Source organism: Lissotriton vulgaris, chromosome 9 (assembly GCF_964263255.1).
Source record: "Lissotriton vulgaris chromosome 9, aLisVul1.2, whole genome shotgun sequence".
In the NCBI taxonomy this organism is placed as follows: Eukaryota; Metazoa; Chordata; class Amphibia; order Caudata; family Salamandridae; genus Lissotriton; species Lissotriton vulgaris.
In genome coordinates this window covers 813,275,680-813,295,955 of record NC_141697.1, presented here as the reverse complement: position 1 = coordinate 813,295,955, position 20,276 = coordinate 813,275,680, and the positions used below count along the sequence as shown (strand labels likewise).

The 20,276-nt window shown below is 43.5% G+C and overlaps 2 protein-coding genes across 3 annotated transcripts in view; one reads left to right on the top strand and one right to left on the bottom strand.

The window, feature by feature from the left end:
* The window catches only part of PC (pyruvate carboxylase), a 2,223,386-nt gene that overhangs the window by 1,853,400 nt on the left and 349,710 nt on the right, over positions 1-20,276 (top strand). The window lies entirely within an intron of this gene.
* The window catches only part of LOC147692294 (leucine-rich repeat and fibronectin type-III domain-containing protein 4-like), a 42,085-nt gene that overhangs the window by 3,774 nt on the left and 18,035 nt on the right, over positions 1-20,276 (bottom strand). Inside the window, exon 2 of the mRNA XM_086938547.1 lies at positions 14,653-16,055. Coding sequence (XP_086794673.1) covers positions 14,653-16,034 — 1,382 coding nt within the window. The 5' untranslated portion in view covers positions 16,035-16,055. The remainder of the gene's footprint in view (positions 1-14,652; positions 16,056-20,276) is intronic.

Here is a 20,276-nt window from a genome sequence, read left to right as displayed (position 1 = left end):
GCCCAGCCAGTTGCTAGATTACGAATTAATGGAATGATCGCCGTTCTCAATATTGAGGGGGTACCCGACAGGGGTGTGCTTGATTACCCATAGTATTCGCCATAGCCACAGAGACATTGGCAACTCTATTGAGAAAACACCACTCTAATTGAGGCCTGGCGTTTATGCGCCACAACAATCCTATTATCCGTGTATTCAGATGATGTTACCCTGTATGTGAGGGACACTCGGGATAACTTGGACCCTCTAATCAGAGAGTTCAGCAGATTTGGTGACATAATGGGTATTCAGATCAATTGGGCCAAATCGATTATATTTGTCTGCGACAAGGGGATTTACCTCGAAATTCCTGCTGCAGTGGACGCGAGAGCCAGTGCGATACTTGGTGTTCTGGCTATGCTGGGACCTAGACATACTGTGAAAAGCTAACTATGGAGGGTTGATGTCCTGGCTGGGGTAGCGGGTGGAAAGCTGGCTGAAGCTCTTGTCATCATTGACTGGGAGGTTAGCCATCGGCAAGATGGTAATTCTCCCTAAATTCCTTCCTTTTTTTATTAACCTGACACTCCCACTGCCGGTTTACTTTCGTAGGCAGCTTAGTTCGAGCCTGGTGACTCTTGCGTCGGTGAGCAAACAGCCTTGTGTCGCTTGGGTGATAATGACACTCCACTTCAAGCAGGGAGGGTGAGGAGCTCAAAAACCGACTCCTATTATTTCAGTGCCCAGGCAAAATGTGTACACTACTGGCTTTATCCCACACAATCTAAGGCATGTATGGCACCTGAGCACAACCATGCTGTGCCGAGCCCCCTCTCGATGGCACTGTACTTGGCCCCCAGGCTTCCACAAGGGCGAGGATCGACACTGTGGCCTGTAAAATATGGCGTGGAATGAGCTGCTGAGGTGGGCACGGCTGAAATGTCTATTTGTCCCTTTGGTACTGATCATCACCCACCCCATTCCTCCCTTCTCATTACTCAGGACACCGACACTCTTAATCGGCTGTGCGGCCTACAGCCAACGTCCATGGGTGCTGTGTTACCCGCAAGGCAACTTTGAGCGACTCTTACATGCTCTTCCTCGCGCAAGCTGGTCATGAGATTTTACACCGGAATATAGGAAACTTTCTGTCTGAACCCCTCTATTTCTAACTACATAATTAAATACTTTCTCTTACTTTGGCTACTGGCAATCAAGCATTTCACTTACTACTTTCAATAAACCTTTCTTGTTTCAAAAGACATTGTTTTCATGCTAATTTTCCAAAATGAACATTCAACAACGAAAATTCTTCCCAGATTACTTGTGTAGTTTGTGCTTCTACTGCCATCTCGGATTGCTTGTGATACTTACAAACCTCATGGTGTCAGATGCGGCCATGAAACCTTGATGGCAATTTAGGAACATATTACACAGTCTCTTGTATATTAGACTTCTGCCCTCCTCAGCATGTTAATGACTCCTAATCCACTCTACCGCTTGCCGTGCTTCCTTAATGCCTCTAATAGTTTGGTATCGCACAATTAAGTGCCCATTGCCCATTTTCATGTACAGCATTATCCCGCCAGTATCCGTGCTACCATGTCTTCACAAACTAGAGCCGACTTCACCGAGGTCTTTTTCCACCAGCTAGATCGGCATTCAAACTCTGCCAGTGTCTGACCACTCCTTAAGTTGCCTGTGGAAAGCGCCGGGACACTCTTTTAGAGTAGCCGAGCGCTATAAAAATGCAATTTAACATAACATAACATAACTCCTTGCATACCCTAAATCTTACTTCACTGCAAGGTATGCCTCTGGGGAATACTTATGCCGCTCATTCACAAGGAAGGGCAATCTCCAAACTTCAAATCACCTAGTTTGAACAAAATCAATTTCAATGGGAATGGCCCAGCCAGTTAGCCTAAGCCACCAACTGCCTTCCCAAGCAAACAAGTAAACTCAATGGCGATTTGCTACTATTTGAAAACACACTTCCTGCTCATTGGACAAAGACTGCCGAGTGGCTTTAATATGTAGGTAAAATCTCCACAGATCCATACTGCCCTCACTCCAACCAGGATATCTTTATGCTTTACGTACACAAAGTCAGTATTAAGAATCATCTCCACATTAGAGATACAGTTCTGGAGTTTGAGACAAAACAAGGATATCACATTCTAACTACAATAATTGACGTTGTGTTTTCTTTACAAGTGGAGCTCTTTTTATCTTTGTGTGGGACAAAACCATAAGAGTACCATCCTATATGACTTGTATCTTTGCCTTTTTCAAAAGAAACCCTGACACACTATTTATATCAATCCCCCTCTGTTTCCACTTCTACCCTCTAGGGACCTCTACTTAAACCAGTGTAAGTCCTGACTGCCCTGTAGGAAACAACAATCACGCCTGCCCCTAATAACTAAACCTTGGTCCGGCCTCCTCTTGAGAGAACTGCAAGATGCAGATTAAACCTACTTCCACAAGAAGCACTGTTTTGTAGAAAGTAGCTAACCTCATCCCTGCAGTCTTCTCAAACTCTCTTCTCTGAGCAACTCCAAGATCCTAAGAAAAACTTATAAATAAGCCAGTCTCTCTTAAACACATGTATCACGCCATATATGAAAATGGCCGAGAGGCAATATGCACCCTTCTGCAGTACATTAACCTCACCTCACTCCTTCAGGAAGTTGCCTATACAATTCTCAAAATGCCAGTGATAAACCTCTATTTCTATACCTGTGGTTGCCGCATCTATGTGTCTATCTCGAATATATCCTTCAATGCCTAACTGCATGGAAAGATTGTCTACATGTGGCTAGGTGCCCATCTCAAATCCAACAGCTTGTTCTGTGTCTCCCTTTAGGGTGGGTTCCATTTCGCTTATGAAATGCCCTTGACCATTAGAGGGATTCAGCAGCCCATCTTCTTGAAAGTCTCTGCCTCCTTAGACAAATAATGATCTGTTCACACTGAACTTTGAAACTGAGAAGCCACCTAGACGTGCCTCAAGCTGGGTTGAAATTATCCTTCTCAACAGCCAACATGAATGAGGTCCCTATTGTAAGAGGTCAATACAACACTTTTCAGAAGTCCTTTAAGACTAGGTCTGCGAATCGGTATTGTTTAGTATATTTCAAAACCTTTCAATCATGAGGGATTTCAACATTTAATTCCATATTTACTTGTCCTGGGAAAGAATACCCAGAAACAAGCTTGGTTTGAAAAAATGTGCCTGTGGTTGAAACCAAATCGGCTTTGCCTTAACCCTCGGAAATCCAAGGACTCTTCCAAATGAGGAAAGTATTATCAGATGTGTATGCACCTACGGCCCACACCAATACCCCCTCACGTCCCCTCTTTACTCCCCCCCCCCCCTCCATTGACTTACACTCTGCAACAATGCCACACAATGAATCCGACACTCCTAAAGCTCACATCAATACCCCTTCGCGCCCCCTCCACCTCTCCTTTCCCCACGGACAACCACACTGAAAAAATACCATTCCTCGAACTAGCTCACATCACGCCCGCAACACCACACAAGCTACAACCCCTCCTCACTTATCCACAGTCCAGGCTATCAATATGCCAATTCCTACATCTGACCCAAGACTAAATGTGATACTACTATCTTTACAACAAATAAAGGACATCCAAACTCTTCATGACCGGATCTGGCAACAACCCAAGCCACAAGCGAAACCCATTCAGAGGCCATGCACTAGCACCTCGCCTCATCTGCTCCCCAGTTGGAAAACAGTACCCTACCCCAATGCCTCATCCCGTTCGATCAGGGAAAACAGAACCCTATCACCGAATGATCTTACTTCCCTACTTCATTCCTACAAACCCCCTTCCCTACTCTCTAAACCTGCATACACACGGAGAATACTCAAACTGTCCTCAATCCAACCCATCCATTCCAATGCCTGCAGAATTACAAGGCGCACTCCCAGAGGTATTGTTGAAAACAACCTCAAAAGAGTACCCATATCCCACAACCATAAAACCACCCTGACTAATGCCCAGATAAAATGTATCCTACTAAACTGTAGATCGGCAGCACGTCATGCCGCTGACATAGCTGATCTCATTATAACCAGTGAACCCGACCTTATAATTTTAACGGAAACTTGGCTAAATGAATCATCCACGCCCATCCTAGACATACTAGTTCCCCCAAACTATCACATCACAAGACTAGACAGACTCGATAGGCTTGGTGGCGGTATTGCAGTTCCATAGGAACAACCTCGCTGTGAACCGCTCCAATTCCCCGGTGTTCTCCTCATATGAATACCTCTGCCTACACATCACTAGCATTAACAAGCCAATATGCTCACTACACTCTTTCTACCACCCCTCCTGGAAACAACCTTACCTTCATCAAACACTTAATGTATGTTCTAGCCTCAAATGTCAGACCGCAGAATACACAGATCTTCCTGGGGGACTTCAACCTCCACTGGAATGATCTTGACGACCCAGAGGTCAATAGCCTCAAAGCTTTGCTGTCCGACCTTAACTTGTCCCAAATCTGTGACCGTCCCACCCATGAAAAAGGCTCAACCCTTGAACTAGTAATTGCCAAAGCAGACTCCACCAAGCTGGAATAGATTCTCCCTTGCGACTGGTCCGATCATCACATAATCACTTTCCATATCAAGGAAGTAGTTAAACTACTCTCTGTCCAACCCACAAGAAAAAAATCTGGAAGAGGAACCTAGAAAACATAAATCCTACTGCTCTTGCATCTGCTAGTCACATCCTCATGCCCCCACCGGATGGATTAAAGGATGTACAGGATATGACCAGTCACTACCTCCACTCTATGAACAGGGCACTGGATGACTTAGCTACCCTACAATTGAAAAGAGTCACCACAAAAACCTCAAACTCCTGATATGATGGTAGGCTAAATGAAGACAGACGATCATTGAAAGATCATTGAGAGCAATTGAAAGGCAATGGAGAGCCGCCCCATCCGCTGCCCACCTCCAATTACTAAGAAGCACCAGAAACTCCTATGACAGAAAGATTAGATGCTCACCCAAAAGCTGACTTAATTTGCAAACAATTAGACCAAGCTAAGAATCGACCCAAAAAAGTATTTGAAATAATCAAAGCTTAACCTAAGGGTATCTCCCACTCCCCCCAAGCCAATCCTGAAACACTTCCTAATTGCTAGGAACTTGCCTCCTTTGTCACAACAAAAACTGAAAACTTAAAGACAGTCCTACTTTACGATCTATTATCCCTTACCGACCCACACATGATCTCCTCAGTGACCACCCCAGGGACCCCACTTATCTGCTCTGCAAAGCTCGACCTCAAGAACGTCGCCTCCTGGTCCACCTTCAACTTCTACAGCTAAGAAACTATCCTAAACACGCTCACTGCTTTGAATCCCTCCAACCATTTCACAGACCCTCCCCTAGCATCCCACTTAAAGACCTTAATTCCACTTCTAGTTTCCCTATGGACTAAGATTATAAATACCTCTTTTCCGCAAGGAACCATCCCAGACATCTGCAAAGCTGGTCAGGAAACCCCGATCCTAAAGCAAGCATCAGCAGACCCATCAGACCTGAATAACTATTGCCCAATATCCAACATCTCGACTCTCGCCAAACTAATTGAGAAATGTATCCACATGCAGCTTAGTTACCACATAGACCACTTCAACCTGCTCAACCAATTCCAATCAGGCTTTCAAACAGGGCACAGCACTGAATCAGCCATGACACACATAATAGAGGACGCATTACAAATACTGGATCAAAACAAAGCCTGTTTGCTTATCCTACTTGACTTATCCTCAGCCTTCGATACAGTCAAACTACTTGACCTCCTGAATCATAGAATGGGACTATGTGGAATGGTGTTAAACTGGTTCACTACCTTCCTCCCAAATAGAATGCAAAGATTCAAGATCTAGCCAAACTCCAGTCACTTTAGTGCCCCAAGGATCTTCCCTCTCCCCAACCCTCTTTAATTTGTTTATGGAACCACTCACTGATCTTCTCAACTCCGCAAATATCCATTATCACATGTACGCCGACGACACACAACTCTACCTTAAGGTCCACTCTCTTGAAGACATCGAGTCCCTTAACACAGCGCTTTAAACAATGCAGACCTGGCTGGCAAAGAACCATTTAAAGCTAAACACACTAAAACCATAATTCCTCTTAATCGCTTCCCCCAACCAAACAACCATCATCCGTGAATGGATGAAGCACCTAACTGCACTCGACGGTCAACCTCATCATTGATTCCGCTAAATCTCTAGGAATGACCCTGGATAATAATCTAAATATGCAGAAGCATATCAGCGCTGCAACTAAAGGAGCACATTTTCAGATTAACAACCTGAGGAAATTGAAACCCTTCTTACCCGCAAAGGACTTTAAACAAGCAGTTCAAAGTCTAGTAATTCCGAGAGTGGACTTTGGGAGTGTTGCTCTCTGTGGCCTTCCCAAATCAACAACCGCTATGCTAAGAGCCTCAATCAATACAGCCGCCAGACTCATCACAGGTACCGAAAGAAACTGCCACATTTCCCCTGACCTTCGTGCCCTCAGCTGGTTACCGTTTGAGGCCAGATCCACCTAAAAATCGCCTGTATGACACAAGGCATTGCATCACAAAACCCTGAGATACCTAGTGGAGAAACTAGTACTATCAGGTGGTAATAGATCTACCAGGAGTTCCGATTAACTTATAATTAAACCACAACGTTTCTCCAAGAAAAAACATACAATCGTACCTTCTCAGGAATGGCTCCCAGGATTTGGAACGCATTACCCCCAGAAACGAGACTCAATCTGTCCACTGCTTTTTTAAAAAAAGAAGTGAAATCGATTCTCCTGTTGAAATTCACTTGAACTATTTATATACGCTTGTAGATGTGTTTTTCTCTAATAGTTATGAGTACAGTAGTCACATAATTCATTGTATTTTTTTTATATGTCACTCACATATATTTGCCCTGTTAAGCGCTCCGATACACGCAAGGGTCTTGTTCGCGCTATACAAAACCGTCAAAAAAAAAAAAATGGTCTATCGGCCAAAGCTGCCACAGCTGGCAAGACTTGATGGTCAGAAATCTGGGATTGATCTCTGGCCAGCTACTCTGCCTCCCGGCACAAACTTAATTCAGTTGTGACTACCAAATCACTCTCATATTAAGACACAAGAGTTGCCGGGCCGGACTTTGTTGGGCTTTCAAGGGCTTCTGCTCTATAACGCACTGCCCAAAAACCTCCAGCGCTGCACTGTACAGATGCAAAGGTTTTTTTGTAATGGAGGCTGCAAAAAAGGGACCCTTGGACTCTTAAAACAAAAGAACAGAATGTGAAAATGAGTTTCCACTGGGCCTTCCATTTTGACACAAAGCCGCAATGCGAAAGAGAGACTTAAAAGCATCACCGACCAGGACCGTACAAGTTTTAACCAGTAACTCAGGGCCTCGCCACAGCCCAAACTTTGGTCCGTGCAACAAATAAAAACACAGATGAACCAAGAAGGTAAGAACGTCTATCACCATGCAACCTGGCTGGCGTCCAGTTATCCTCCACCTTTTTTACACCTGCTGCGGACACATTAATGAACGAACATTGCTACTAGACTTCTGAGAGTGCACCCCAGCAATGGATGGCCATATCCACACACCCAAACCATGGTGCCAAGGGGTTCACTCCATCAACAACAAAAAAGTTCTGCTGCGCGGAGTGTGCTCTAGTATAAAAGCGATAAAATTAAGTAGGGCTGTCCGTAACTGTCATAGTATAATTTATCTAATGCGCACATTGTGCACCAATACAAAGCACTTTATAGTACAACATCCAGTCCAGCATACGGTTGGTCGTACCTTTACAGACCATCTCATTCATCCACTCGGCAAGCCTGCCCTGTCCACCAAAGATCATGAAACACTGGTGTGATGTCACAACCCCTTCAATAAACTGCTACCCTTAAGCTTGAACTGTTTTTATGTTAATCTAAGACTCCTGACCGCTTGCTCAAAAATGAATTCCTGTCTCTCCTAGACTCTCTGTATCATTCACCAAGTGAGATATTACTGTCCATCACAGCTGCCAATGTAGGCGTTTCGTAACTTACTCCCATCTGATACCTTTATCTGCCTTGCCCCAGTGATAGCACAGGTGGAAAAGGACAACGAAGAAACGACAAAAGACGTTTTTATGGCAGTAACGGCAGGCATCTAGAAATATTCTATAGAAATAAATTCAAATTAAAATCTTTATAATTCTAGTTTGCCTCCTTGCCACAGTTTCGTTGTTCTCGAATGAAACCGCAGAGTGGGCACAGCCGAGATGTACACGCTCAGAGATGACAGGTTCTCGAAAGAAGATAATTAGATTTCGATTTATGAATCCTACTGTCATTTCATGCAGCGAAAGGTATCTCTCTACCTTTTTATAACCCTGCCAGGCATAGCTATTGTTTAAAACATGGCTGACACACTGTCAAATCAGACATAAGTGAGACAACTTTAATTCTGTGAAGCCCACATTGCTTCTTTTAATTCTGTTGTTTCTGAGTGTGAAACATTGCAGATTTCCAAACTTCTCTGGATTTGCCCTGTTCTCCCACTCAGAAGTCCATACTTTATTCTCTGCAAGATCCCTCTTAGTCCAAAGCATCTGGAATTATGGCCATCCTTGGAGAAGGACTTCCAAACTTGAAGATGCAAGACACGTCATCTAGGGTTGTGGTTGCTAGCAGGCTTGCCCAGCCTCCTCCGAGTTTACAACAGAGACATAAACTCTAGCTCCCCAGCAAATGAAACTAAAGATTCTCATAGCTATATTCTACCTCTCGGTCTAAGGCATAATCCCTTATGTACAAAAGAAAGCTGAGCTTCAATGCACCATGAATGCTTGGTTCATAACCCCTCATTCACAAGATCTTCCGAGAGCAAAGCAGCAAAAGATCATGTCCTAGAATTCAGTAACATACTTGTTAAGAAAGCAACTTAAATGTATCACCTGGCAGATCCTGCCGTCTGTGTAGGCTTTGATCTCTCACAGATTTGCCACAATTCTTGCCTTGGATACTCTAAACGTTGGAGGATTTCCCCCCCCATGGTTTTGTTTGTGCTCCTGCATCAAGTGCGATAAATTGACCCTTTGAACAGTAAACTTCAATTTAAAATGCAAGTTAATATGCCAAATAAAAATATCCTTTACATTTTCGTTTTGTTCATTTTTTTCAGTACGAAGCCGAAAAAGGGAAAGTTTTGAGTGCTGAAATTTTCCTAGGGCCTTGTTACAGAAGTGACTGAGACTCCATTAATTCTTGTCTGTTTTTCCTTCAGTATATTCTTACCAATTTGCTAGGGATATTTGTGAGAATGTTGGCGGTCTTTTGTTCCTGATTTTAAAAATGACAGTTTAAGCATGTAGGTCCACGAAGAAAATGATGATCAATGTATGGCATTCTACATATTTGAACTATTAAGACATTTACAGTCCTTTCTATTTTTCCTCCAAACAGTCAAAGAAAAGCACGAGAGCATATACTTAACTGCTCACAGAATGTTCTTCAAGTTAAGGGAATTTGAAGAAGTGTGCCTCAGTACATTTCAATAGCGTCATATACTTGTTGTTATGAAAAACCACTGAGGGAATTCGATTCAAAATTCTTAGAGTGGGATTTATGATGTACCTAACCAGATGTTAATTAGTGCAGTGACGTGGTGAGGAAGTAGCTTCTGATGACAATATTTCACAAAGAATACCAATGCTTTGATACCTATTAGACAACAGGGACTCATTCTTGCATAATTCACAGAAGGAAAATTGACGAAGATGTGTACTCAATGTTTGACTTTATAATGACTCACCACCTATAATGTCATCTGTAAAGTAAAAAAATATTTTTTTTTAAAGCAAAGGAAATCCACACTTAGCCGATTCTCGGTTTTGCATATTGGTTTCTAGTATCTATGAAATTAAGGGATCTATTTGTAATACACATTCACTTTTTAGGCTTACTAGTTTTAATAACCCCTAGATTTGTAATATACTGGGCATATTTGATATCCCTTTGCACAAGAACAATTGGCTACTCCTTTTCTTAAATGCAACACCCTACTGGCTTGTGTTTTTGAAGATTTGGCTCCATTTGATCAATAACCAGAGTTCTGAGATTCTGCATTACCCATTTGCCAACAACAGGGAATGTTCAGTGCAGCTTTAAAAGGGCACCTGTAACTTCTCCTAATACAAAGAAGAAGAAAAATGCGGACCAAAATATCTACTTTTTACCAACTTAGTTCTTTGAATGGGCAGTGAATGGCCAGTGAATTATTTGATGATGATAAATCATGTTGCCTCTGTAAGACCATTTTAGACAGAACAGACTACTGAGTCAGTAAGGACATTTGTAATATAGGGCTCTCAGATGGTGGGTTGGGTCAGACGAGCTTAACGCTGGGGAGAGACAATGTTGTCTTTACTCTTGAGGAAGTTTGTCAGGGCATTCTGGCCCTTTCCTGCAACAAAGCCCCTGGCCCTGGTAGCATACTTCCTGATTTATTTCGAGACAATATTGATGTCATGGGGCCAGTTTTAACTTTGGTTTTAAATGCTGCAGTAAAAGAGGGTGCTCTATCCTCATGGTCCACGGCCATCATTGTCCAGATCTTCAAAAAGGGGGACAAGGAAAATCCACATTGCTACCACCCAATATCTTATAGATGCTGCTTTAAAAGTATTGGGGGTATTTTGTTAAACAGGCTCTCGTCGTGGGCAGACGAGAATAATATACATTCTGAGGCCTAAAATGTTTTCTGGTCAGGCAGGCCGATCACTGACCAGTGTGTTAATTTATATCTATAAACAAGTACACAGTTGCCCAGTCTGATTCGCTTCATTTAGTACTCTTCGAGTTCCACAAACTACTCAGGCGTTCTTGGTTCACGAGGAGCTGGGCTTTAGATATATTAGTGATCTAATGCCTCTTAGGCCCCTGCTTTGTTGGGTTAAGATCTGAACTGGGGAAGGCTTACAGCTTAACAGGCGGAACTTGGCGGATTGTTTATCTCTCCACCACATGCTCAAAATCCCTTGGATAACGTACGTGAAGGCCTCTCTGACTAATCTTGGTAGGGCGGATTTGTTTTATGACCATCAGTCCCTGTGCCTGGGGGAGAAGGAAAGGTTAATAGATTTGTTCTTTGAATGTGCCTCTATGCACCGTAGTCAGCTAGATCTTGGGAAACCTATGGGCCGGGGTCATCGTATTATTAAAATGCATACAGGGCATGGAGCCATATCTTTCCCCCTTATCCAACGGATGGATCAGATTTGTGGTGATACGACTGAAGTTTAATTTGTTAACTCACCTTCCTGCTTCCCCAAGTGGCTCAGCCAGCTCAGGCTCCTTAGGGCCCTGTGGCTGCGACAATGTGTCTACACAGGATACCCTTCATTTTGTATTGTTGTATAAATATTTTAGTATCCCCAGGAAGTGTTTTCTTTGTCCAATTCTGAAAGCTATGAATTTTGCCCGAGCCCACTCGGTGCTCATCTATCTGCAGCTATTGCCCAGTGTGCACGTCCTTTTAGCAATATGTTTAGTTGGTGCTGCTGTAAGATCCAGGCGCTCCAGGTCGGATTAAATTTGATGTGGCTTTAGAACTGGATTTGTTACTTGTATTTTAATGTTTCTATTTTAAACTTTTTAATGATCTATGAATGCATGTATGGTCTTATGTTCTTTTACGATTGTTTTTACAATCGAAAAAAGATTTTCATGATGATACTGAGTCAGTTATTCTTAACTTCTGTGGACAGAAGTCGATGGCATTGGAGTAACCTGCCGAATATTTGCTCAATTGACCTTATCACACCATTGATTGACTCCGAAATGTCATTTTTTGGGGGTCTTGAATTAGATTGGTTCAGATCCTTTCTATCTGACAGGTTCCAGGTTGTGCTAATCCCTTGCTGGTTACACCCTCGAAATCTACTTGTGTTGCCACATAAGGTTCAATCTTGTTGCCTTCGTTTGAAATACCTGCCTTTCTCCTCACCCTGAGAAACGTTAATTAACTCTTAGTATTGAAATAATCTGATGATACCCTTCTTCTGTATTGTCGGTCTTGTTTTCTCGAAGCAGTGTCTGATTTTCATCTTGTCTACTGAAATTAACACCTGGATTAGACTGGTGTATGTGAAGTGAAATCCTTAAAAAATGGAGATCATGGTGGTGGGCAAGCTTTAGTATTTTGATTAGCCAACACCTGAACCCCTTAATATATGGGCCAATGCCATCACTAGGCACACTCACATCTATGAGCTCGGATCTCTCAATGTGCCCACAACCTCAACTATGAGTAAAATAGATTGAAGTACTAAAATAAGTTGGCAACTATTTGCCTGCTTTCCATCATTGATAACAAGCTGCATGGGCATAGATAGCTACTGTCCCAGAAAGAGTGTGCATAAAGTGCTGTCTGGGGATTTAGCCGTACCCAATATATTGTTTACAGCGCCCTCCAGGTGCAGAGGCACAGGCATAACATAATTATAGGCATTGGCCCTATGTCTTACCATTTTTCATATTTCTTAAGTGTTTTTCTCTAATGAAAGAAAACTACTTTGAATCCTTGTGCTTGGTGGTGCTTGCCATGTTCTCGAGCTTGAATCAGTCTTCATCCAGAAGAAATGTCTCCTAACAGCCCTGAAGTACACTGCAGTCTGATTCGTATAGGCTGTTTGGCGTCCCAGATTCAGAAAGATGTGCCTCCTTGACTATTTTCAGGTCATATTCTTTGTAATATTCTCCAGATTCATATTTAAATGGTGGCTTGTATGCTATGGAGACCTACCTGTACCCCCCAATGCTAGAATGTTACCTTTATACCAGCAGTAAAATCTGTCATTGGAAAGCGACCACTTTAGTGGCAAATGTAATGCTTCATAAACTGCATATCTGTAGCCCGCTTTCCTTTTTCTTTTCCCGACTATACATATGGAAGCACTCCTTTGGGATGGTCTCTAATCTGTGTATGTTCTTCTGGAGATCTAACGTCCAGAATCAGCCACAACACAACTAAGGATTTCTCAAGAACTGTCCGCAATATTTCACGTGTGCCCTACTGAACCGGGCACAACAACCCTGATGCATTTTCCAGAACTAAACACAAACCAAAGGGCAGAGCCTTGTCAGGCTTTTATTGGTTTGTTAGGTTAATTATATTTGGTGATTCCACTGCTTGACACCTGGACGCCACATCACACTATCGCTCCCTACGGCCTTGTCACCTATTTGGAAAATCTTTTTCATTGTGGTAAGACCCAGGTTTCCATCTTCCTGCGTACAAATGAGTAGATCATTTAGAGTGGTTGCTTCAATGTTCTTTTCCTATTGTAATTCCACCTAATTGTAATTTGTTATGTACCAGCAGGATTTACGGAACTTCAAATAAATATCAACTACCAGTTTTTGGAAATTAGTTATTTTCTTAATTCCTCTTTTTACTGCAATGGATTTAAAAAATGTTCAAGCTCGTATTTGAGATAGAGAATCTACAGGCAAAACAATGCCCAACTATTAATATGGCAGGGAAGGAAGAGGGTATCTTGTTTTGTAGGCTCTGTGCATCAACCCAGAAGAGGGTACTTTATAGCAAGTGTATGGAGTGAGAGGGTGTGCTGTCACTACAACATCAGGTATCTCTTAAAAGGAGGAATGAGATTACAATGTCACCACAGAAGAACAAATGCCAATATTCAGATAGAGTGGTGTTAAGGACACACCGAGGAAGTGAGTTGTTTTACTGTTGCCATGTGGACTGCACGCCACGTATTGTCAAGTAAAAAGAGGCCTGGTCAGTGTCGACTTGAAACTAGGTATGCTAACAGTATCTTAGAAAGTGCCTGCGTCAGTTTGGGTAAAGGTGATTGTCAACCTCAAAATCAAATTAAAATATCACACATTCTCTTCAGAAATATCGAGTGCAGTTAAACACCACCGTGATCACATTTTCGGTGATTCATCAACGTGTTTGTGAACTCTTTAAGCCTTCCATTGCAATCCTTCTTACCCGCTCATAAGTACAGAGTGATATAATGTCTTTGATCTGTGGTTCTTAGCCTGTGGTCTGGGCCCACGATGCCTACTCAGGTGGTCCATGAATGCTTAGAAAATTAAATATCATTAATAGATCAATAAAGTGCATATAAAGAAGCGGATTTAAAATTGCAAATTTGTAAATGTTCTATAAATGTGAAGAAATTTGAAATTGGCGGCAAAACAATTGAGTTGGTATCATCATATTGATTTGTGGGAGAAGCGTATCAAACACAATGAGATATGGATGATATGTGGCCTCATTTGAGTTTAGAAAATCTCCAACCTTCCTATTAGAATTAAAATTTGGATTTTTTTATATTTCTTAATTAAATAAAATATTTAATCATTCCTGTAATGATTAAGTGGGGGTCATCAAAGGGTTAAGAACCACTTGCCTGCATGGTATTTCAAACGGTGGAAGTTTTGATTTGCCGATCAGTGACAATTAACAACGTGAACATGAAAGCCATAGTTCCTTTTTAATTGTTGACCTTAAGATATTCTATTTCGTTGCGGGCAGTTAACACATCCAGCAATTTACGTATTCACTTTCCTTACCTGTAGACCAAGGTGTCATCCTCCGTGCAGTTGTACTGAACCTGATACATCCATACTACGTAGGACGACTTGTTCATAATCCACCGAACTAGTGCTGTGGTAGCTGTCACATCCAGCACTGTGACTGCCTTCTCCTGTGTCCGGTTTTCATCAGTCATGTTCATCATAGTCTTTGCTGATGTGGTGATGTCCGACGAGCCTGGGTCCTGTTGCACCACATTCACTGTCCCATTGCTCCGATGTGGCAAGGGAATAATTTTTAAATCTACAAGCGCTGTGGACTCCCCAGCAGCATTCATGGCTATGCATGTGTACGTCCCATCATCCCTTATAGTGGTTACCAAGATATCCAAAGTGCCATTCCGATAAGAAACAGTGCGCGATGAGTTGGACATGATTTTGTCATCGGGTGTCACCCAGTGGATCATAGGCTCGGGGTCCCCTATCGCTCTGCATTTAAGTGTTGCTCTTTGACCTTCTAGGATCCAGAGCTTGTGTGTGTGCCTGGTAATGAGTGGTGGCTCACAAGTGAATTCCTCTTCAGGGATAGACCAAAAATAGCGTGCAGCCAGCTGGGCAGGAGAAGCACATGTCTCCATATCATCCTCACGCACCAGCCGCCGCAGCCAGAGAAGCTCACAGTTGCAGTGGAAGGGATTGCCCCCAAAATTGAGCACCACGGTGGACATGTAAGGGGTGGGGCTGATCACACCAGTCTGCGAACGGGCAAAAAGTGGATCTGGAGGTAGTGTGAATAGCCGATTGGATGTCATGTCCAACCTGGACAATTTGTAGAGCTCGGCAAACGTCCCCTCCATGACATAGTCGATGAGGTTGTGGTCCAGGTTGAGGGTGTGAAGGCTGACCATGTTTTGAATTGCCTCCCAGGGGACGCTGATAAGGTTGTTGTAGGACAAGTCCAAATCTTCCAGACTCATTAGGAAGTCGTCAAAGGCTGCCACAGAGATGCTAATGAGCTGGTTATTGTTGATGATGAGGTGCTGGAGGTTGAGCATGCCACGCAGGTCCTCCTCGTGGATTTCTGTGAGTCTGTTGCTGTCAAGGTGCAGTGAGCGCAGACTCTCCAGGTCGCCAAAGGCAAAGGGTAGGATGTTGTCAATGGTGTTGCGAGACAGTGTCAGATCCACCAGGCCACTCATATTGAGGAAATCATCTTGGTTGACCACGCGAATAAAGTTGTCTGCTAGGCGTAGCTCAACAGTCCGGCGGTCAATGTTGGGAGGAATGTAGAGCAGCCCCTTGTTGGCACAGAGGGTGCTGAGGGATTCAGACAGGTTTTGGCAGGTACAATGAAAGGGGCAGGCTTCTCCCAGAGTTGCCACGCTTCCTACCAGCAGGACACCCAGGAACAGCCTTTCCATTGTAGATCAGTTGGGGACACCCTGAAAGAAATAAAAAAAATTTTTAGTTATAGGAGCTAATAAAAAATAGGTGTCATCCCTACAGAATGGCTCTTTCAATCAAACAAGAGCATAGTTGCCACAAAGTCCAGTTTTTACTGCAGCTGCAGCAATATTGAGAGCAATGAAGCCACCCATCCAATTTTTCAAACCATTTCTTTTTGTTACTCCAAGATGACTGAATCAGTATTTGAACTCCCTTATGATTGGAAGTATCCGAGGTGACGCCTGCTGGCTGTACTTTATAGCGCTTCTGTAGTTGTGTGTCAAATATGTTTAGTATACTATCCAAACATATCGAGAACGTGGACTACGTGATTTTAGATCCCTGAAGCCCGCAGGTTAAAACTCAAATCTTAGTCAGTGGGCACAAAAAAATCTTACTTGAAATTCGGCACGGTCAAGTTGGTGGTCTGGTTCCCACGTTTTGCATAGTTCAGTGGCTGCTTTCTCTTATTCATAGATATTAAGCCTAGATACCTGTAACCTTAAGGCATGCAGAAAGAGGGATATACTTGCCCTCGGGGCCCTTTCAGTCCGAATATAACATGGAGTGTTGTGTGTAGGTTCTATCGCAAGGCCTGCCTAACTATTCAATGTGTCCCCTTGTGTTATCTCAACAGATTATTTTACCCTCAGCTACCTGCATCTTATGGTATGCAGATTGCTAATGGTCAAATGTCAGTAAATCATAGTAGTGCCCATGGTTTCTAAATTCCCACTTTCATTTCCCACCCAGCTCGCTTAAAAGATACTTGTTGATTTGTTCATCCTTTGAGGCTATAGGAATGCTACTCTTGAGGTTGGAGTGATTTTAGAGGTTTGATGACTGTCATCCAGAACCATACCTTGAGGTGGGATACTGAAGCACTGTCAAGTAGTAAACAGGATCAACACCAAATACTTTCAATGTAGGCTTAGTAAACCTCCTCAACAAATCCACCCGCAGTAATGCGCAGTAGTACAGAGGACCCCACCTTGTTCAGTACACACAACACCTCAACCCAAACCCTCTATCCACACTGCCATTTGAGGGTTTTCCCACCTTGATCAAGGTACCGCTCTGAGAGGGTTGCATGCTTGGGATCTATGGGTAAACTTTGGGAAAACCGGGGAGCCTTACTGCGCCCTAACCTCTGTAGACCTGAATATGAATGATCTTTGGGGCTAAAGATGGCAAGTAGTTAGTGTATCGGGTACTATGTGGACTTGATTATAGAAATTTCCAGCTCTATTTTTCCAATTTGTTTTCAAATTCCATTGCAGAAAGGTTTTATAATTGGACTAGTCCAGGCGATCCATTGGGGATGGGGATATGGTTAACAGGTGGCAGCCTGGCTGGGTTATTAATCTGAAACTTTGGGCACTGTTGCACATTTCATTAAGAGTCAAGGTGTAGATTGACACCTCTTCTATAACTTGTATTATATATTTAGATTATTGCAATGATTTATACAGCGTCCTCTTTGAGTATGGGGTGCAAAGAGACATTTTCCACAGATTGACTGAAATCTGTGCTTATCCTTCATTCTATTCTAGTCACATCTGTATAGCACTTCATACCCCGAAGAGGTGCTGAAGTGCTGAGCCATAGGTGAATCCCTGGAAGGGTGTTGGCTTGTGATGTGGCCTACTGAGGAAGTGTTGTGGTGTTGATTGATGCCAGTGTGTGCTTGAGAAGGGAGTGAATAGAAGTGAGGGATGGAACTTAGCTTTATATTATTGTTCTTAGGGCTTGGAACAGTTTGAGTTCTTGACTTATAAAGGTGGACTCACGGGTGCAACGCAAGCACTTGCCCAGGCGTCTCCAATTCTTCAGAGGCCAATGAAGGTCTGAGATGGGATAGTCAAGGGACCCTCATTGTATTATTCGCGGAGGGGCAGCATTTTATGTGATGCAACTATGTGGCCTACCTGGGGAGTGCTTTGGTGTTGTGTGAAGTTTAGACGTGCACCAAAATGTAAACAATCCAGGAAACAAGGCAAAAACTAAGCTTCAAACACAAAATTAACAGGCGATTTTGTGCAGTTTTCGCCAATATTTTTTAAACGTTCTAGAAAACAGAAGAAGCGTTTCCCCTGTTTTCGGTTTAGCTATGGGGAGAGCTGGTTTTCCAGGCAATCTAATAATAAGCTAATAAACGACATAAATGAATGGCGCTGTCCAGAGTGCAGCCTTACCTGTCTGCCACCCCACAATAATCACATGATTTAAACAGTGCTATATCATATGAAAAGAATGGAGCCAATCCTTGGCTTTGCCACTGCTTCTCCATGTTCACCCGTCGTGCGAGTCCAACTGTCAGCTGGCCCAACGGGACTTGGAAGAAGTACTTTAGGGAGCTCGGGGTGTCGAGTGGAAATGGTTATCGACCTCGATGCAAGCGCTGGGAAGGTATCGAAATCCGATAGCGGCCCAGCTCGGGCTCGGAGCCTCTGCGGACGCGCGAAATGGCGGCTCATTTTGTAACCGAGGAAAGGGTGTGGGGTTGCGACTGAAATTTGTAATAAAGACAAGGAGCAGCATTGTCCAAGGGACATCATTTAACGCGTATAGGAAAGCTGTTGAAACAGTCTATTCCTCGGCGTGTTTAAGCCGAGAAGCATTGACCGGCTCTAATGACCTTAGCTTTCCCGCGCTTTTTGTTCTGCTGCCCGCCTCGGCGCTTTCAATGTGGCTACCTCAGATGAAAGGGAGTGCATACTTTGATGAAAAGAAAAAGGAAGGGGACTTGTGATGGTCCTTCTGCTCGCTCCTCACACTTTTGTATTACCTCGTAGAGAATGGGCGGTGGGCCACATTCAGGTGGGTATTACTCCTGCCCTCCCGGTTCTCCAAATTCAACTACTTAATTGGTATCCTCCAATGATCTTCTGACTTGATCACTCTCTATCGCTGTGTCCTTATTTAAATGTGATGTAGTTTGTGCTGAGCACCCTCTGTTTAAATCCTCCCCAGTAAGATGTCTGGTATATATAGGTAAACCTCACGCACAACCTGCAGCTGTTCACCCAGCAAAGCCAGAATGTGTTGTTCAGCTATGCCTGGCATCTGCTACAGGAAGAGCAGTAAGCTGCATGGCACTTCTGTGACAGCGAGGCACTTCTAGAGGTATACAGCACACAGACTTTTCATTTGTCATGCCATCGGTGATATCAGGAGTAGTGTTTGGGGCGTTATGGTGGGTTTTTTTTTGGGTGGGGGTTGGGGTGGGGGGGTCTTTCAACAGTGGATTTTTCACTCAATTGTTAGGCTCTATTAGAATGTAAGTTAGCAAGTGATCGGAGTGTAAATAAAATGCCCCATGACTTATTTTTCGAGGTGGTTATTGGTTTTGTAATGATATACTTCAAAAGTAACATAACTTCCTACAGGGCAGAGCCTCTGGCCGTGCCCGGTTTTCAGTGCTCCTTTCGGTAAGATCTATTCGAAATGGATGCTTGTTCAAGGAGTACTCTGCACAAACCCTGCCATAGCATGAACGTCGATCATGAACATACCTAGTGTGTGACCTGTAGCCGTCTCTGATCTCTTCCCCTGTCCTAGTATCGCCCCTTTCATGTTCATTGTTCATTGTCATGTTCTTGCTGTGCGCAGGGATGTACACCACACACAGGACGCAGGTTAGTTTAGCGTTTCTTTATTCTTACATCATGCAGCTGCTCGTCCCCACGTCCGTCCACGTCCCTGTCCTGGTCATTGTCTGTCCCCTTCCTGTCTCGTCACCGGATCTGGTGTCCGGTGACCTGGTCACTCTGCCTGAGGACCCACAGGGTCCTAATGCCCTACTGTCAGTCGCCCACACTGTCCGATCCCAACCTCTCCATCACAACATCTCCCCCTTTGTTGCAAACAAATGTTCGTGACACATTTGTCATAGTCCTCATTCACAGTTATATTGATGAAGGTGAAAGAACGAGAGAGAGAGAGAGAGAGCGAGAGAGAGAACTTGTCACTCTACATCTCTTCAATGAGTCTCTGTTATTTACTGAATGTCCTTCGTGATCTAGTGTCTCCATCGCTTCCTTGTCCTCTATCTTCCTCCTTCTATGTGGCTGCAGTTGCCGCTGCCATTTCTTCTTCATCCGCCTTTAGCTCCTTGAAACGCTATCTTTTCCTTGTTGTTTGTTGTCGGTCGGAGACAGCCATTATCATCGATCCTTTCACTTTCGTCACCGCCAGTGAATCTTTGGAGAACCGGT